Raw genomic sequence first — 17596 nt, 5'->3', positions numbered from 1 at the left:
CAATGCCGGGTGAGGCCGTGCGCCTGCGCGGCGCCCGGAGTCGGGGCGGGAGCGCAGGCGCGCTGCGGCCTGGCAGCCGGTGATGGCGGCCGTGGCGGAGTTGGGGGGTGCGGGCCCATGAGGCGGCCCAGGCCCCGCGGACTCAGCACAGCGAGGAAGGGGCGGCGGCGCCGCGGCTCACACCCGCGCCATGGCGGGCGTCTTCGACATCGACCTGGACCAGCCCGAGGACGCGGCTTCGGACGAGGAGCTGGAGGAGGGGGTGAGAGGGGGGAGCCCGCGCCGCGGCGCGCCGGGGCGGGAGCGGGAGGCCGCGGCGGGGCGCGGCGCCGGGGCAGGCCCGAGGGCGGCGGACGCCCGAGGCCGCTGGCGTGGGCCGGGCGGGGACGTCGCGGGAGCGGGCAGCGTGCCGCGCGGCGGCGGGGCGGGAGCGCGGCGAGGTGGAGCGCGGCGCCGGCCGCCGCCGCCGTGGCCCGCGCAGGTGAGGCGGCCGCGCCCTGCCCCGGCCCGCGCCCGCCGCGCCGCCCTGACAGCGCTGCTGGCGGGAGGCTCCGCGCCCGCCCCACCGCGCCGCGGCTCGGAGCGGCGGCAGGTGCCGGCCGCAGCCAGGCAGCTCCCGGCCGGGGCTCCGGGCCGGTGGGGCCGCGCCAAACTCACGGGAACTTGATGCCCCCCCGCTCCCCGGGGAAGTTTGTTTCAGGCTTTTCTAGCGAAACGGTGTCGCAGCCAGGGTCTTTTTTTTTTCCTCTTTATCGTCACATGTTTTAACGTCAGTGCGGAGATGCTGATCGTTCTGGAACCGTGTAAAGCCATTGCTCTAGCGCCAAAATTAAATGCAGAGCTTTCAAATCCTGCGTGAGGCGCCCGTGCGGATCAGCGTGCATCTCCGGCTACGCAGTTCGCCTTGTAACGTGCACTTTGTTTTAATGTTTCCTATAGATTCTGTTAAGGCTTTGGGGGAATTTTATTACAAGATCTCTGTTGATATTTTCCTAGTGCTGCTGTGGCTTTTTATATCATTCTGTGTATTAAAGTTTTGTGATCGCTTAAATTCTTATTGCATTCATTTTATGCTGTTTAAATCCCAATGAAATTCTTGGAATCTTTGAGATAATCCGATGCTCTGTATCACAGCTGCAGCATCCACACTGTATATATAAACTGTAGAGATATTATTTGACAATGAAAGGCATATAGTTTCTTGACTTGCAGCAGAAAACCCTGTCTGTGACCTCAGTAATCAATAAAGTACCTGGCTTAAAAAATGTCACTTGCATCACACTGTTAATGTTGCCAAGAACAGGTTCTAAGGGGGGCTACAAGAATGGTGAAATAATTCTCCATGTTCCAATAATTCAGTCTTAAAGAGTAACTCTAAGGAATGATTTAAAGATTTCATTAGTTATTGTGGACTTTTAAAAATGGGTATTACTGAAATATTTATGGCACAACTTCTATGAATGCTAATTGGCAACCTGACTTGGTTCTCAGATGACACAAAAATGCATGTTTGCCTGTGATGGCCAAATTCAACGTTATGCGCTTGCTTCTAGTGTTTGGAGAAATGTCAGTAAAATAAAATCAGCAGAGGAATTAGGCATTTGGAAAACAGATAAGGAAAAATTAGAATGGACCTAAAATTAAAACAGAACTGGAAAGCAGAGAGTATAAGAGCAAGGAAGAAGGGGAAGCATCAGAAAAAGTATTTTGGGAAAAATGCTTAACAGAAATTTATGTCTAGAGGCATTGTGCATGTCTTTCAAGTATCAGAAAGACACTGAAGACTGGGAGGTTGAGATCATTAAATTGAAAGTGAGCAAGGGGTAAAATCGGGGTTATCTAGTCTAGTCTGCCTGGAGCTGGAGCTTTGCAGCTCCCGAGAGCTGTAGCCCTAGTAGCCTCAAGGACAGAGCAGTTGTAGTTTTACATGGGCATGGCTATTCTGGAAAGACTGAACAAGTATTTAGGTGGAGAGTTTACTTGTAAGCCATATGGTTGTTTGCACTAGTTATTACAGTGAATGAAACAACCTTTATGTTTTTGTTTGTAGTAAATGAAACAATAACTACAAACTGAAGGGTTGCTAGCCAGAATACCATTTCATTTCTTGGTTTTGTTAAACAGCAGGAGAAGAAATCCTTGCAAATAGCAGAATGGTATCTGAAGTGAGTTTTGCTTCAGTTAATATTGAGAATGAAAGCCGTTGTTCGCAAGGGTAAGAACAGCATGTGTAAACTTTGCCAGAGCCACTGGGTAACTTCAAGAGGGAAGAAGATCTAGAAGCGTAATAGGTATTTATTCCCCATCCTTGATGAATTTTTTGAATTTGTTTTTTGCCATCTAACGGTAGGGTCAAGGGCAGTTTTAGTGGATTTTATTGTGAAACGTGTCAATAAGCTTGATCTCTTGGTAGCATTTATTAGAGAAGACATGAGCTAGCAACTTTCTGACCTGGAAACTGACTTGAACTTTTGGACCCTGCAATTGCTGCTGGTGCCAGTAGTTGGAACCAGAAGTTAAATTCCCCTCCGGTTCACCCACCAAAATAACCAACTTCTGTAAGCTTTAGTGTTTACTTGGTTTGGAAGCTATTGAAAATTCAGAATTTTCTTTGGCTAGTGTTTTCATTTACATAATACCCAAAAATGTACTCCTTAGCTTGGTCTGCTTTTTGCAGATCTCTGTATCCGTTTTTTTCTTCCAGTTCTCTGTGAATTGCACAAGTCATTCACTGTATCTGTACCCAGTCCTTAGAGTCCAGACTGTTTCTCGCAAACTTGCAGTCTCTATTTTATATACATATTTTTAGAAATAAAATTGTAATGTATTAGGAAGCTTGCCCACTAAATTCTATTTGTATTCATTCCAGCTGTGTGCTGGGTTTGCACTTCTTTTGCCATGTAGGGCCATAATTAAAGAGGGAGATATTATCTTGCCTTTCATAAGGGATCAAGTCAAAAATTCTTTTAAGAAAATATCTCTTCAAAACTAAACCACATTCTTTAATGGTGTCTAGTCCTTATGTTGAAGTGCTTGAGCCTCCTTTATCAATATTTGCCTGCATTGATCTATCTGAATGGTTGTTGATCAGTTAGAGGTATTTATCATCAGAGTAAAGTTTAGTTATTTTGCTACTGTTGGGATTAGATGATCATCAGTATAGAATAATAAAGCCTTCTCAGTCAGTTGTTTCTAGCTTGTGTGAATCCTGCTTTGTCTATTTATATAATCTTGATTATAGTTCTAATTTGCATAATATGGTAAAGGAATTTCAATTTCTATGCGAAAGCAGGTGTAAAAAAATTCTAGTACCTTAACATTTCTCAAGACCACTGGGGGGAAGGGGGTGAAATTGTTACCTGTAATATTAAAGTAATTGAGTAACAGTGCAGTCAGGTAAAACCGTGATTCCCTGTGTCATTGGGATACGTGGAAATGTTGCAGATCTTCTGCAGAATTTTGTAGATTTCTTATCTTCTGGTGAAAATTTATTACTCCAACATTTAGCCTAGTTTAATAATAACAAAAACTAAAAAGTTGTAAAACACTTCACTACATTTATTTTTAACACTGCTGTGTTTCTTACATTATAATTAATCTTCCTTCTACCCCTCCCCTCCCCAGGGACAATTAAGTGAGAGCATGGACCATGGAGGACTTGGCCAATATGACCTGTAAGTTGCTGCTAGAAAATGTTCTGTACCATTCATGCCAACTACATATAATCTCTAATTATATCGACGTTTGTTAAGTTAAATAGAAATTTTGTCATTCTTGTTCAATTTTGAGTTGTTTCTAGTTGTTCCACTATTTCTTCACATTAAAATTTGTGAACTGTATCTTGAAATAAAATAATAATAATAAAAAAATTGTGGCAAAACCTGCTGTTGTCTTTTAATCCTTGTTTCTCCTAACATGTCTGTTGTAGTTGACTAATATTTGCAATATGAATGTAATCCACTGTCCGCAGAACGCTATATGTTCTGTCCAATTTATAAAGGCTCCACTTGCAGATTTGTGTGGCAGTCTGAAGCAGATGAGAAGTCGAATTCAGAAGTTCTGATAGAAGTTCACAGGACGGCTCCCTTTATTTCATTTAAAGTTTTCCAGACTCTTTCAGTGCACCACGTTGTAAGAAGAAAGTATCGATGCTGTTTAAACAGTTCAGTCACGTTTATTTTAGCAGGATCAATCTGTTATCATCACTTTGTCTTTTGTAGAACTGTAGCATAATTTAGAAGCATCATTAAATCATGGTTTAGTCTTTTGTGGCATGTTCAGAGTTGTGAGACAGTTTTATGTCGCAGCTTTTTCTGCAAAATACTTGTGTTACAAAAGTCTTACGATGAATAGGACTGCTGAATGTGATTTAAATTTAAACATACCTTATAACCTTGCTTTTACCTGAGGTCTTGCAGAAATTCTCTAAGCCAGTTTGAGGCTTTGGTCCTTGAAAATTATTCCTGTTTTAGTACAGAGACTTACTATGCATTAAAACTGGAGGAATCTGAAGGAAGTCTTAATACTCTAAATCCCAATAATTTGCAAATGGTCTTTTCTGTGCAAGTTGCCACTTACTGCTTTGCACACACCTAATTAAAATTTCTGTTGCTAGGAATTCACCAAATCTCCAAAGCAGTCATTCAGTTATGCTGGATATAGTGTATGTTTTTCAGAAAGTAATTTGCTTGCTTACTTTCTCTTGATCACTTTTGAGCATCAGATAGTCTTATATTCTTGTCTCAATTTTATTCAGTGGCATGGAACATTGTGAAAAATTTGAGATTTCAGAAACTAGTGTAAACAGAGGTCCAGAAAAGATCCGACCAGAGTGCTTTGAGTTACTACGCGTACTTGGCAAAGGTGGCTACGGAAAGGTAAGGAGCTCTTTTCTATTGAGGTAAATCTATTATGCTGAAGGTGGTGAAAGTGCTGCCTTTGGCAAGACCTAATCTTCCCATCCCACATTCAGAAAACTTTCTGCCGGGAGGTAACCTCTAGGCTGTGAAGGTTGGTGTTCCTGAGACCTTGGCTGTGGGGTGGGTCAGAGCGAGAGCCCTGGCAGAGCCTCACCACCAGCTGGCAGCAGGACTGCTACCAGAAAATACCCCAAATGCTGTTTCGGATAATTAACTGTCCCCCTCCAGGCAGCTTTGCATTCGTAGGTGATCTCTTTGTTGGCGAATGCAGTTTATAATATATGATCGCTTTTGTATTGGTGTCGCATAGGTATTTCAAGTACGAAAAGTAACTGGAGCAAATACCGGAAAAATTTTTGCCATGAAAGTTCTTAAAAAGGTAACAAATACTCACATTTCACTGCTATCTGAATCCAGAAAATTCCCCTCCCCTTCAGCTGTTATAACTATCTAATTATTTAGTATACCTAAAGTCAAAACCGTATCTAGGATGTATACAGTTGTTTTCATATCCAGAGACAATTGTAATTAATCTTTTACTAAACTGTTCTATTTCTGTAGTTCTTAACAGCTAATCTTTTTAAATACCTCTGGAGGTACCTTCCAACCTAAATTATTGTATGATTCTATGAAATAAATAAAGAATTAATCTTTGGTAAGAAACCAGTGAGCATGTTTTGTATATTTCATGGTGGGCTTTTCATTTTGGTTTTTCTTTTTTACTGTGTTGTTGACTCATGTAGTGTTGTGATTTAGTAAACTCGGAATGGAAGTAAATTTAAAAGTCTGCTTTTTCTGGCGTGTTCTTGTGGTCACATATCTCTGCCTTTTTGTAGGCAATGATTGTAAGGAATGCAAAAGATACAGCTCATACAAAAGCAGAGCGGAATATACTGGAGGAAGTGAAACATCCCTTCATCGTAGACTTAATTTATGCCTTTCAGACTGGTGGAAAACTCTACCTCATCCTTGAGTATCTCAGTGGTCAGTATGTTAAATTGTTACCTGCTTCTTGGTATCTTACATAGGCAAGAATTTGGATTTCTTATTCTACTTATAAAACGCCAGGCAACTGTTGGGATAGTCTTTTAAAAGTGTAAAATAGGTTAGCATTAAAAATACATAGAATAACTTAAATAAAATTTCTAGTTCAGTAGAGTTGTATTAACCGTTAAAAATGTTTTTCATGAGAGTACAGGATAAGAAGACTTTTAATACCTCTTATTCTGTTAGGTATAGTTTCTGTATGTTCACACTTGAAAAGATGCTATGCAGTCTTACTGACTACCTGAAGTTGTAGTCCTTGCAAGTTCTTCATGAAACAAGAAACTGTTATCTTTCTTTCACGGATAGGGAAGCTGAAACAGATTTGGAGCAATTTGGTCAAGCTGTAATGATGGAAAAACAGAGACAAAAACACTTATATTTGCCAATAGGCTCTTTTGATTTCCTTTGGCATTTCTTTAGGTATATACTCTGTTATTTTCATGTTTCCTAATTTTTTGTGAAACAACTTCTTGCAGAGTAGAACTGAATACTAGTTGCTATAGCTTTTCTGGAAAACAGATTTTTGACTGACTAAAAATGATAGAATGCACTTTTAATAGAGTATTATACCTTGCCTTTTTCTTGTGACAGGAGGAGAACTATTTATGCAGTTAGAGAGAGAAGGGATATTTATGGAAGACACAGCTTGGTACGTGAAACAAATTATATTTTGGTAAATTAATAGGGTTTTTTGGAGTGCTTAAACTGTTCATTTTGGCTTAGGAGACTATAACTCTTCATTCATGTTATATTCTAGTGAAAAGAGCAGTTAACTGGGTTTTGTGAGGATGTATGTGCTCTGTGCTTATCAGTTTGTGCAGACGTGACTACAGGCTTGAAGAGCATTTGTTGCTGGTTGAAGTGTGAGGCTGTATTCCATAGCGTTTATACGTGTGCTTGTGATGAAGGATGTGTTTCAGGTATTAGAGAAAAAACTGAAAGTTTTGGTTTGACTGTATTTTGTGGGGGGGTTGTTTGTTTGTTTTTAATCCCCACACAATTTTACCAGGCAATTACAGAATTTTTAGAATCACTGTAATGACCGTATTTATTCTCTCATGATCAGTGTGCGAAGTAATAAAGACGCTTCAGCTTTTTTCTTCAACTTTGCCATCTCTTGTGAGAGAGGTTGGAGGAGGTTTTGTAATACAGGTTAAAGGACATTTTAACCACTGACCAATAAATTTAGGTTCATAATAGGATATCTACTGAACAGATAAACCTAATGCTAATGGTGTAATTTTGTAGTTCATCTTGGCATCTGTATGTCTTTTGGCAAACCAGCCTCAATGGTTCAAAGGCACCATTGTTTCTCTGCTCTATTCTCTTTTACACATCTAATGATACTTTCAAGGAATTATTGCTACGTACATAATAACCTTAGTGCTTAAGGTGCTGGGCATGACTGAATATGTCTAATTGTGTGGCGTACTTTTTCTTTCAGCTTTTACTTGGCAGAAATCTCAATGGCACTGGGGCACTTGCATCAAAAAGGAATCATCTATCGTGATCTGAAGCCAGAAAATATTATGCTCAATCATCAAGGTAGAAATATAATAAGTTTTATGTTTCCATTCACATGAAAATCCTTTTTCAAAGGTGACAACAGTTCATTTATATGTGAATTTCCTTAGAACAATGACATGTCCCTTATTGCTCTTGGTATAACTGAATAAATGCCAAAGCTAATCGCTTGTCCTTAAAGAGTGCAAGTACAAGGAATCCAGTAAGCTCCAAGTTCCACATACGTAGTGCAAGGACTTTTTGAATGGTTGACTTACTAATGTGACACTTAGGAAATTTGTTAAAGCATAATTCTGTTGGGTCATTATAAAGTACTTAAACATCTGTGTCTTCACTGTAGAATCTGTGGCATGTTAGAAATGGAGATAAATGAAGACATTAGTTAGGAAAAGGCAAAATATATAGGATGCCAGGTCATCTGTAGGAGAAGTGACTTATCTAGTTGTTGACACTTTACCTGACAGTGGTAGTTATTCCTAAGCATGCTGCTGCATTGACCACATGACACTGACTATGGCAATCTGTACTATCCAGTAGTTTCATGTTATCTTAAACAACTTTTTTATTTAGTGTAACTCTGTACTGAAAAATTCAGGGTACTTTACAATTTTTTGTAAGTTGTTCTCCAAATTTTGATGCAAGCAGTAAGATTCAGTAACCTGCTTTCTCATCTGAATGATGCTCTACATTCTTTATGATTTAAGAATAGACATTTAGACATTTGTCTGTATATGAGCAAGTTTGGGTAGTTTCAGTCTCCTTGTATCTCTTTGCCAAGTGGCAACACTTTCTTATGCACAGATAATGCAGATGTTTTAAGTGTGGTCACCTGATTCTGTTTTATAACTGTATTGCTCTGTCAGTACATTGAAGGTGTCTAGAAGTAGTTCCGATATGTTGCAGATCCGTGTTAAAAATTCATATTTTTTTAATGTTGCTTGTACAAGTGTCAGAATTCTGGCACGTTTTAGATTTTGTTTGTTTAATTTCAGGTCATGTAAAATTGACTGACTTCGGATTATGTAAAGAATCTATTCACGATGGAACAGTCACGCACACATTCTGTGGAACAATTGAATACATGTGAGCTGCATGATGAAACAGAAAAGTATTACTCTGGTCTGGGGGTAATGGCTGAATTTTACCTTTTTTAACTGGTGGTTCATATGTTCAGTCATTTATAGAAATTTCACATGATAAACGAGGCTTTCTTTGAAAAGTAGCAGTGAGAATTAGTATTAATCTTGTTAAAAATGCTTTCATATTTTTAATTTTTCCTATTACAGGGCCCCTGAAATCTTGATGAGGAGCGGGCATAATCGTGCTGTGGACTGGTGGAGTTTGGGGGCATTAATGTATGACATGCTGACTGGAGCAGTAGGTGCACAGTTATAATTGCATGTATTTCTCTTCCTAGCTTTTGAAGTTGTCTGTATTCTAATTCAGATGCATGTATAAATATATATGTGCTTGTACAGATGCAAGTAAGAAGTATAACTAAAACATGGCTATACTTATTTTGGCTAGAGTTGTGAGCTGCTCTTGTGACCCGACAATTATTTGGAAGTCCAATTTGCAGTATTTTTTTCTGCTTTATAAATTACTGAAATGAGTTCTGTGTACACAAATGAGAGAGCTGAACAAGTCCTATTTTTCCTCCCGTTACAATGGTGCTTTCTAGCCTCCTTTCACTGGGGAGAACAGAAAGAAAACAATTGACAAGATTCTCAAGTGTAAACTCAACTTGCCTCCCTACCTCACACAAGAAGCCAGAGATCTGCTTAAAAAGGTAGATTTTAATGAATGTCAGTACTACATATGTATGTAGAAAATAGAAGCATAGTGAGACCACTGTGGCTTTTCAGTCCATGCTTGCTTTACTAATTATCAAGTTGGTCTGGATTTTGCATGGTACAGAAAGTGATTTTTTTCCTTGAAAATACAGTGGTTTTCTAATTAATGCAGAAGTTGTGATTCTTCTGTATTCATTCTGCATGCTATTCATTCAAATGATGATTCATGTCAGAAATAGACTATTCATAATGGCATAACTATTTCTATAATTTTCTTTCCTTGTTATATCATGTTACATCTCATTAAGCTGCTAAAAAGAAATGCTGCCTCACGTCTAGGAGCTGGTCCTGGAGATGCTGGAGAAGTTCAGGTAAGTCTTGCTTAACTTTTCTTTATAACCTCATTGAAAAACTCCATCCTTCCCCTTAGCTTAGAGGGTACATCAACTGACTTTGTCTTGACATGTAATGAGCAAAAAGGCAGCCATACTTGACAGTTGGTCAAAATGTGAATCCTTCAACACTGAAGAAAAGAGCAGCTGCCTACCTATTTGATAATTTGAGAATTGGAAAATAACTTATTTTCTTTAGCTTTGTATTCCAGTTGCTCTTTCCTGCTAGCTGCACAATGCAGAATTGTGCAGTTGGCCATATATTAGAGTGATATTTTGCTAGTAGTCTGATGAAAAACCTGCCAGTCCTTTTATTTAGTGCAGCTTTTTCAAGGGAAAAATGTAGTTAGTTTGCATTCAGTGTTGCCTTGTTCCCATTGCTTCCAGCATGATGTTCTTTAGAATGACATTAACAAGTTACTGTAGAGTTCTTACTCCACTTGTTGTGATAATTTGTCATTAATTCAGTATTTCTATATTATTTTTAGATATCTAGCAAAATCCCTCTATGTTTTTGAACTGTAAATGTATATCAACTGGCTTTTTCTAATGCCTTTGAGGAAAACATGATAAGATCATATGTTTTCTGACTAAGACGGATGGTATCAGCTTTTAGCTACTATTCTGCTACTGCTGCAGAATATATCACACTTGACCCATATGGGATTTTGGAGAGAAAAACACCATAGTGAGGGCCTGTAAAGAACGTGCTTATTGTTTCTCAGTCTTGCTTTAATTTGCTTTTCTTGTTAACATTAACATTTAATTTGCTTTTCTTGTTAACATTAACATTTAACAAAAACGATTGCATCTTATTTCTAGAAGATCATTGTTATCTCAGATTTCTGAGAGTAGTACCCAGAAGGCCGATTGTGACCCTGTACTATTGCTAACTTTTTTAGGCTCACCCGTTCTTCAGACACATTAACTGGGATGAGCTGTTGGCACGGAAGGTGGAACCTCCTTTTAAACCCTTATTGGTATGTACTCAGAATGCTGTGAGATGTCCCCTGTGTGCCTTTAGGAAAGGCCTCAAACAATGTAGTATCTAAAACTTGGAAACTTTCACTCTGACAAACTGTGGTGTGCTATTGCTTTCTTGTACTTTAAATAGTTAAATGCATCAGCTTAGCTTACTGGTTCTCAGATTCACTGTCAAATCAAAGAGAGAAACTACCTGATGCAGATTTTTTTTTCCTGAGAACTGTATCAACATTTAAGAAATAAAAGACCTCCCTCTGTAAAGACTCCACACAGTATGAAACATTGGCTGTCATGAGCATGCTGTTCCTGTCTTTCTCCTCTGTAGTCATTGTACACATTAGTCATTGGAATAGGATGTTGCTTTCTTAAGTGAGGATGGTAGCAAAGTCAGCTAAGAGCTAATTTATCCTTCTGCTCAATCTTTTGGGAGGGAGAAAGTTCTACATCAGTTTTAATTCCTCCTGCTGCTAAAAGGTAGCTCGAACAGACTTGGAAGTGCAGCGATTTCTGAATTTCTGCTTCTAAAGATTGCACGCAGAGTCATATTTAGTTGAAACTAAAATGATAAATAGTGCTAAACGAAAAAAAATTAAGTCATCTAATTCAGCATCCTGGATATCTGCTTATTAATATTCACAATGCATCTAGTGCATTACAGGCAATAACTTAGGTTTACCTCAAACTAGTGATATGATGGATACACCTCTATTATCCTATCTTATATTTAGAGGGTGTGGGGTATCTGTCTTTTCCCCCCCACCCCCCCCCCCCCTTTTCCTGGGTACAATTAGCTACTGCAGTGGGTATTGCTATCTGGATAGTTCCTGACTCTACTAAAAAAAATCTCACTTTAAACTGACTTATGTACTATTAATGTTGGGCATACTACAGCTTGGGGGCTCCTACCCTTTTTCCTCCTCACTTTTCTGAGCAACATTCAGAATGACATAAAAGGCTTTCCAAACCAGCTGTCCGAAGATGGTTCTTTTTTTTCCCCCCTGTTCTTAGCAAATTTTAGAAAAGCTACTTGTACAAACCAGCTGGTTCTTAAAAATGTGATTGCATGGTTGTGTGAAGGCCACCACAAATGAAGATATATTGCCTTTACAGTTACACTTAAAATGAGAGATGGGATCTTGGAATGATATCTATTGTTCTTTGACTGAATTAAACAATATTCTTAGTAAATTATTCCAGCATTACTGTCTGTCCCTAACAGTATAAACACTTCTGCATCTGCAAAATGAGATGAGATTGTCTGGAGAGAGAGATTTCCAGAAACTAATAGATGCAACTGTTCTGTACTGGTTATGACCAGGGTTAAACTTGCAATGAAGCTGGCAATGTATTTCTAAACGTTTTTGTTTGTAATTTGAGATTTTTTTTCAAGGCATCTTTTTAATTTATCTTCCTTTTTGATCCATAATTGTTGCCCCTCCCCCTTGCCTTTATTTCTCAGTGTCGGTGCCCATAGTGACCTCCCACTGGCAGCGACAGGATTCCGACACCACTCCAGGGTTTTACTACCGCAGAGCTCTGCCAAAAACCTATGGAATGAACTCCATCCAGAGGCTTCACTGATCACCGCTAAGCCATTTGGTTGATATCTGTAATATAAACCCTTAATCATTTTGTTTTTGCAAAGCAATCTGAAGAGGATGTGAGCCAGTTTGATTCAAAGTTTACACGTCAGACACCTGTTGATAGCCCAGATGACTCTACTCTCAGTGAAAGTGCCAACCAGGTCTTTCTGGTAAGTGAGCCAGGGACAAGTGTCTAATGACTCTCCAGAGTCATGTAGTGTTATTTGGAAACAGTAGGGCATTTCAGGTAAATTAATTCTCTTGAGTCTTACCACCTGATACTCGAAGCAAGCCATCATACTTTTAAACACATATATTGCAGCAGGTTTCGGGGCTTTGAATATATTTTGGTTGGATCACTGCTGAGATTTTCTTTATACGGATAGCTTAAACAACAAACCTTGTCCGCTTCCTGAAATGTGAGCATTCTAATTCAAAACTGCATTGAGATACCTGCACATGTGATTGCTTTTCATAGATGTGCAGAGAGAAAAATATCCATTCTGTAGTTCAAAATTAGTTGATTTGAGCATTTCTGTGGGGATCTGTGTTCTGAGTAGAAATATCTGGGGAGAAAAGATACTCAGGTGAGGAACTCGCATCCTGCTGTTTGCTTTAGGAATTGAAAAGAAGTTCATGTACTTACTCTCTTCTCCTTTTTATAAGTTTCATTCCCTCTTTAATGATGCTCCTAACTGCAGAAGTGATCATAAATGTAAATCTTGCCTATAAGTGACAGTGCATTTATGCTTGTTTTGCAGGGTTTTACATATGTGGCTCCATCTGTACTTGAAAGCGTAAAAGAGAAATTTTCTTTTGAACCAAAAATTCGATCACCTCGCAGATTCATAGGTAGCCCTAGGACACCAGTCAGGTATCTTCTTCTTTTTTTTTTTTTTTTTTTTTTTAATAATTATTATTATTTTTGGTTCCCTTTTTTGGCAAGTTGTTGAAAAATATCTGCACTAAAAATAAGAAATGTGGTCTTTCTTCTCAGTAATCCCATCACTTCCGTTAGAAGTGCAGCATCAATCCAGTTTTATAAACCACATTATTAGAGACAAATTTATGGTGTTTGGCAGCACAAGAAGTACTAATTTGCCAGCTATGCAGCACTGGTACAGCCTCTCAGTCTGGTGACTTTGGCACACCATTCCTCTAAAACTGTTCAAGAATATCCTAAGTATTTTTGTGCTGCTAAAGAGTCATGTTAGTAAAGAAAATTCTGTCTGCACTGATCTAGAAATGTATTATGCTGACTACTCGGATGAAAGAATTTAACTTTACAAGGAACCTTGGTAGAAGCTAGACTTGGAAACTCTCTCTCAAACTTCTGGAAGTGGAAGAAAGAATTAAATGTCTCACTATAGGCATTTGAGTTCAGCTTCTTGCAGAATGAAGGACATACCTTGGTGCTGTGTATATCTTCATCTCTGATTTTTATATTTCTTGTTTTAAAGCCCTGTAAAGTTCTCCCCTGGGGAATTCTGGGGAAGAGGTGCTTCTGCCAGCGCATCAAATACTCAGACACCTGTGGAATATCCAATGGAGACAAGTGGAATAGAACAAATGGATGTGACAGTCTGTGGAGAGGCCTCAGCACCACTTCCAATCCGACAACCAAACTCTGGGCCATATAAAAAACAAGCTTTTCCCATGATTTCCAAACGACCAGAGCACTTGCGCATGAATCTATGACAACACAATTTTTTTTAAGCCTTTAAAGGTGGAAAACAAAGAATGGACATAAGCCCCCTTGAAGTTGAAGTGTGAGGGCTTATATGGTTTACTTTTAAAAAGTGACAGTATCAAAGAGTCAGTCATTGCACAGAGCGACTTGGAAAGCAAAGAAAAATGGATTTTTTTCTGTCAATCAATGGTGCATAAAAAAAACTGTAGAAAATGGTATTGCAGAACTCTAGGCACATCATCTAATTGATTCGCAGTGACATCTTCTCACCTTATCGAGGATTTTTCAGCCTGATAGCTTGAAACTGACAGTATTAAGGGTCAGGATGTTGCTTCAGAATCACTGGTCTAGTTATGAATGTGTCACGGAGGGTTAGCCCTTTCACTAGGCAAAGTATGAAATGCCTAAACGCTTGCGTCCGAGAAATAATTAGCATGCAAGCTTGGTTAAGCTGTTTCCTACAATGGGGTGGAATCAAAGATGAAAGATAAACTTAATTGGTATTTCACATTCAAAACCTAATGAGTTTTTTATATATATATAAAAATATATATTTTTCAAATAGATTTTTTGATTCAGCTCATTATGGAAAGTATCCCAAAATTAAAAATGCAAAATAATTGGTTGCTGTGAAGAAAATAAGGACTCTAGTTCTGATTCTTCTCCTGGTGAAACAAAAAATCAGTAAGTGAATCACTCGATTACAAATGTGGCAATGTGGGGTGGGAGAGAACTGTTTCACTTGCTTACCCAGCTGAAATATCTGTTACTGCAAATACAAATGGATCTAATCAAATGGCAATGCTGCTATGTTCTAGGCTTAACTGGAAGCCATGGGCTCACATACATGTCCTGCTTATTTCATCCTTGTCCTCAGCAGACATTTCACTGGGAAACATCACCTTTGTATATGCCAGTCACTTAGATGGAGACAGCTGAATATGTTCAGATTCTTACTCATATAAAAGGTCAGGAAAAAGTGCATCAGAACACAAGGTCAGTAGTTGTGGAGGATTTACTACCACAAGAAACATCTGTAAGTTCTACATAGTATAAGAAAGTAAACCTTTTTGTAATTAATGGGTAAGAATTTGAGGGAATTTTTTAAAATAAAATTTTGCTTATGGGAGTTCTCTGCCATTATACATTTCTAAATTAATCAAAATTTTTTTTCTATGCTGGGGCAATAAATTTGCTGATTGTATGAGAAAAAAGTGTTAAATGGCCTTTCAGTGAATGTCTTCCACAGTGGGTCAGAACTTTAGCAACTTAATTTAGGAAACATGTTAAGGACACTATTTATGTTTTTGAAATTGTCACAATCTGTACAAATGACTTACAGGTACAAAGAATAAAATAAAGGTAACTTTACCTTACTTAAATACTTCCTGCCTTAAAGAAAGCATTTCCATGAACATAGCTGGTGAAAGGGTTAATATCTGCAGAGCTTTACACTAGTTAGAGTGAGTGTATGGTGTGTGCGTGTGTGTGTATATGATCATGCAACTGCATACAAGTCCTGTCACTTTTTGCCTGCCACACGTTGCATTATCTTTAGTCAAACTGTGCAAAGTCTACTTCTAGTGTTTCACAACAGTAGGGATTTTTTATAGATTCTGCTTACTCTGTGTATACCGAATCTTTTTGAGCCATAGGATCCAAGCCATAAAACTCTCTAAGGACGTTGAATCCAATCAGAGTGCTGTTTTCTAAAATTTGCTAGCCAGAAGGATTCAGTGATATCTTGTTGGTACTAACAAAGAAACAACAAAAAGATATTTATGACTGAGTAAAAATTAATGTTTTTTCTTCCTGATAAGCCTTTTGTTCAAGACTTTCTTTTTAGTTTTATAAGGAAAATCAAGTTACCGTACAGTGACATAAATTGTACCGGAAGAGTGCCATTTTTTTATTTGGTAACGGGATCACCAGTGGCATGTTGTGAAACTAAAATCATAATGCTCATGTCTGTATGTATTATGTATGTTTACAAGTAGGCAACACTTCAAGCAGTGTCTGCTCCGTGCCACTTGTTAACATAGGTTTTCTAACATGTTTACTGAGTATAGAGGAACTTAAAAAATAAAAGGTTTTTTTTGGGGGGTGGTGTGGGGGGAGCAGAACAATCTCTCTTGGTCCTGGTTACAGCTAACAGTTGCTCTTTGGTTGGCTGGATATAATTGTCCAGTAGAGTTGGTTTAGTATGGCTGGCAAGAATGGCAAGAGTTGTTTGTCTGAGTTCACTGCTTAATTATATATACAATTTATCATACTTAAAAGTAAATTTCATGTACTGTTAATGTTTCATCCCATGGATTTTAAGTTTAATTCCCTACCATAACTGTGAAACTTTTGGAGTGTGACTCAGACAGCAAGCACACACTATGCAATATGGTTTATCCTGTATTTATTTGTAAAAATATCAGACATAGATCCTCTCTATATATATAATAGTGTCAAAGTTACTAGTCATGAACTAAGGGGAGTAGAATTCTAGCTCCTGTCTGGCTATTTCAGATAAGTGCAGAATGCATTGAATATTGGAGAGCTTAACAAGTGCTTTCTTTTGTTCATTTAAAAATGTCTTAAATTTTTCATTAGAGTATAGAATCTTATTTTTTTTATTTTTTACAAGCTGCGCTTTTTTAATTATAATCACTGAAAAAATCACTATAATTTGATTTTATAGGATTTTTGTAGCATTACAAAAATACAGTAAAACTGAGGTTAATACCTGCTGTGGCTAACCATATAAAAGTATTAAATCTTAAACTTGAACAAAAGTCATATTTTTTTTTTACTAGATGTTAAATAGGGGAATATTTTGTTCTGCAGGTCATTATCACAGAAGGCTTATAGGTCAGCTGTGTTACCAGCAGTTTTCCTTTTCCCATTTGATGCGGAAAATATTCTGGTATAAGATATTCAGAACTTCATCATTTTTCTCTGTGGGAGTGATGCATACATTTGATGCCATTCGTGTACTAAATTGTAATTTTGGGAATGCTGGAATAATTCCTACCAAGACTGTCTTAATTGTGCCATCTGACATTTGAATGTCATCCTGGTATTAGCTCATAATAAAAGATAAAAATAAATGAGTCAATTGTTCTTTTGAATATCCCTTTTATTTTTTTGTCTTGCTATCCAAAAGCTGAGCTGCTGGAAAACATGTAATATTTATGTCCACTCTAACTATACAGTGGATGTTTACTTGGAGTCTGTTCTCTTTTTAATATTAACTCCCAAATTGCTCTCAGTATTAACTGAAAAGTGCATCAAACATAGAGAGAGGCTACAGTTGTTTTTTGGGCAGCTGTTTGGGTTATTATGAATTCTGTCTCTGCAGCAGTAGGCTGAAAAGGTATTTCACAAAGCAGGATAGTAGGCATTTCATTTTTCCACTTTACAGAGACTAACCCTTACTCCTTATTACAGGAAGGAGTTAAGGAAGAGGAGAAGCTTTTAAGAACAAGACAAATTACTTAAATATTTTTCCTGCAGTTCCTTGATGATTTACTGTATGCAGTACAGATTGTTCTCTTCTAGATTAACTTAATAGGTGTCTTCAAGAAACACACTTGAGCTGCCTTTGTAGAAGGTAATGCCCCTTCTGTCTTTCAGTTTATTGGAATAAAACATAGTTGACTGCAGAATGAAATAG

General features: G+C 38.2%; 1 protein-coding gene across 2 annotated transcripts; it reads left to right on the top strand.

Annotated features, from left to right (window-relative positions):
• Positions 1 to 18: 18 nt before the first annotated feature.
• Positions 19 to 17033, top strand: RPS6KB1 (ribosomal protein S6 kinase B1). Of its 2 annotated transcripts, XM_026114823.2 has the most exons (15): positions 19 to 262; positions 3625 to 3674; positions 4757 to 4877; positions 5230 to 5298; positions 5756 to 5903; positions 6558 to 6615; positions 7411 to 7511; positions 8483 to 8573; positions 8777 to 8867; positions 9172 to 9279; positions 9592 to 9654; positions 10578 to 10655; positions 12305 to 12412; positions 13004 to 13116; positions 13703 to 17033. In XM_026114823.2, the coding sequence occupies exons 1-15, from the start codon at positions 191 to 193 to the stop codon at positions 13938 to 13940; spliced, it is 1509 nt and encodes a 502-aa protein (XP_025970608.1). In that variant the 5' UTR covers positions 19 to 190; the 3' UTR covers positions 13941 to 17033. The 2 variants fall into 2 exon arrangements, with proteins under 2 accessions (XP_025970608.1, XP_064379213.1); XM_064523143.1 differs by lacking the exons at positions 12305 to 12412; positions 13004 to 13116; positions 13703 to 17033 and adding an exon at positions 12119 to 12288.
• Positions 17034 to 17596: the final 563 nt, after the last annotated feature.

Source organism: Dromaius novaehollandiae, chromosome 19, assembly GCF_036370855.1.
Source record: "Dromaius novaehollandiae isolate bDroNov1 chromosome 19, bDroNov1.hap1, whole genome shotgun sequence".
In the NCBI taxonomy this organism is placed as follows: Eukaryota; Metazoa; Chordata; class Aves; order Casuariiformes; family Dromaiidae; genus Dromaius; species Dromaius novaehollandiae.
Note: the sequence above shows the minus strand (reverse complement) of the source record. Positions and strands in the feature narration are given on the sequence as shown.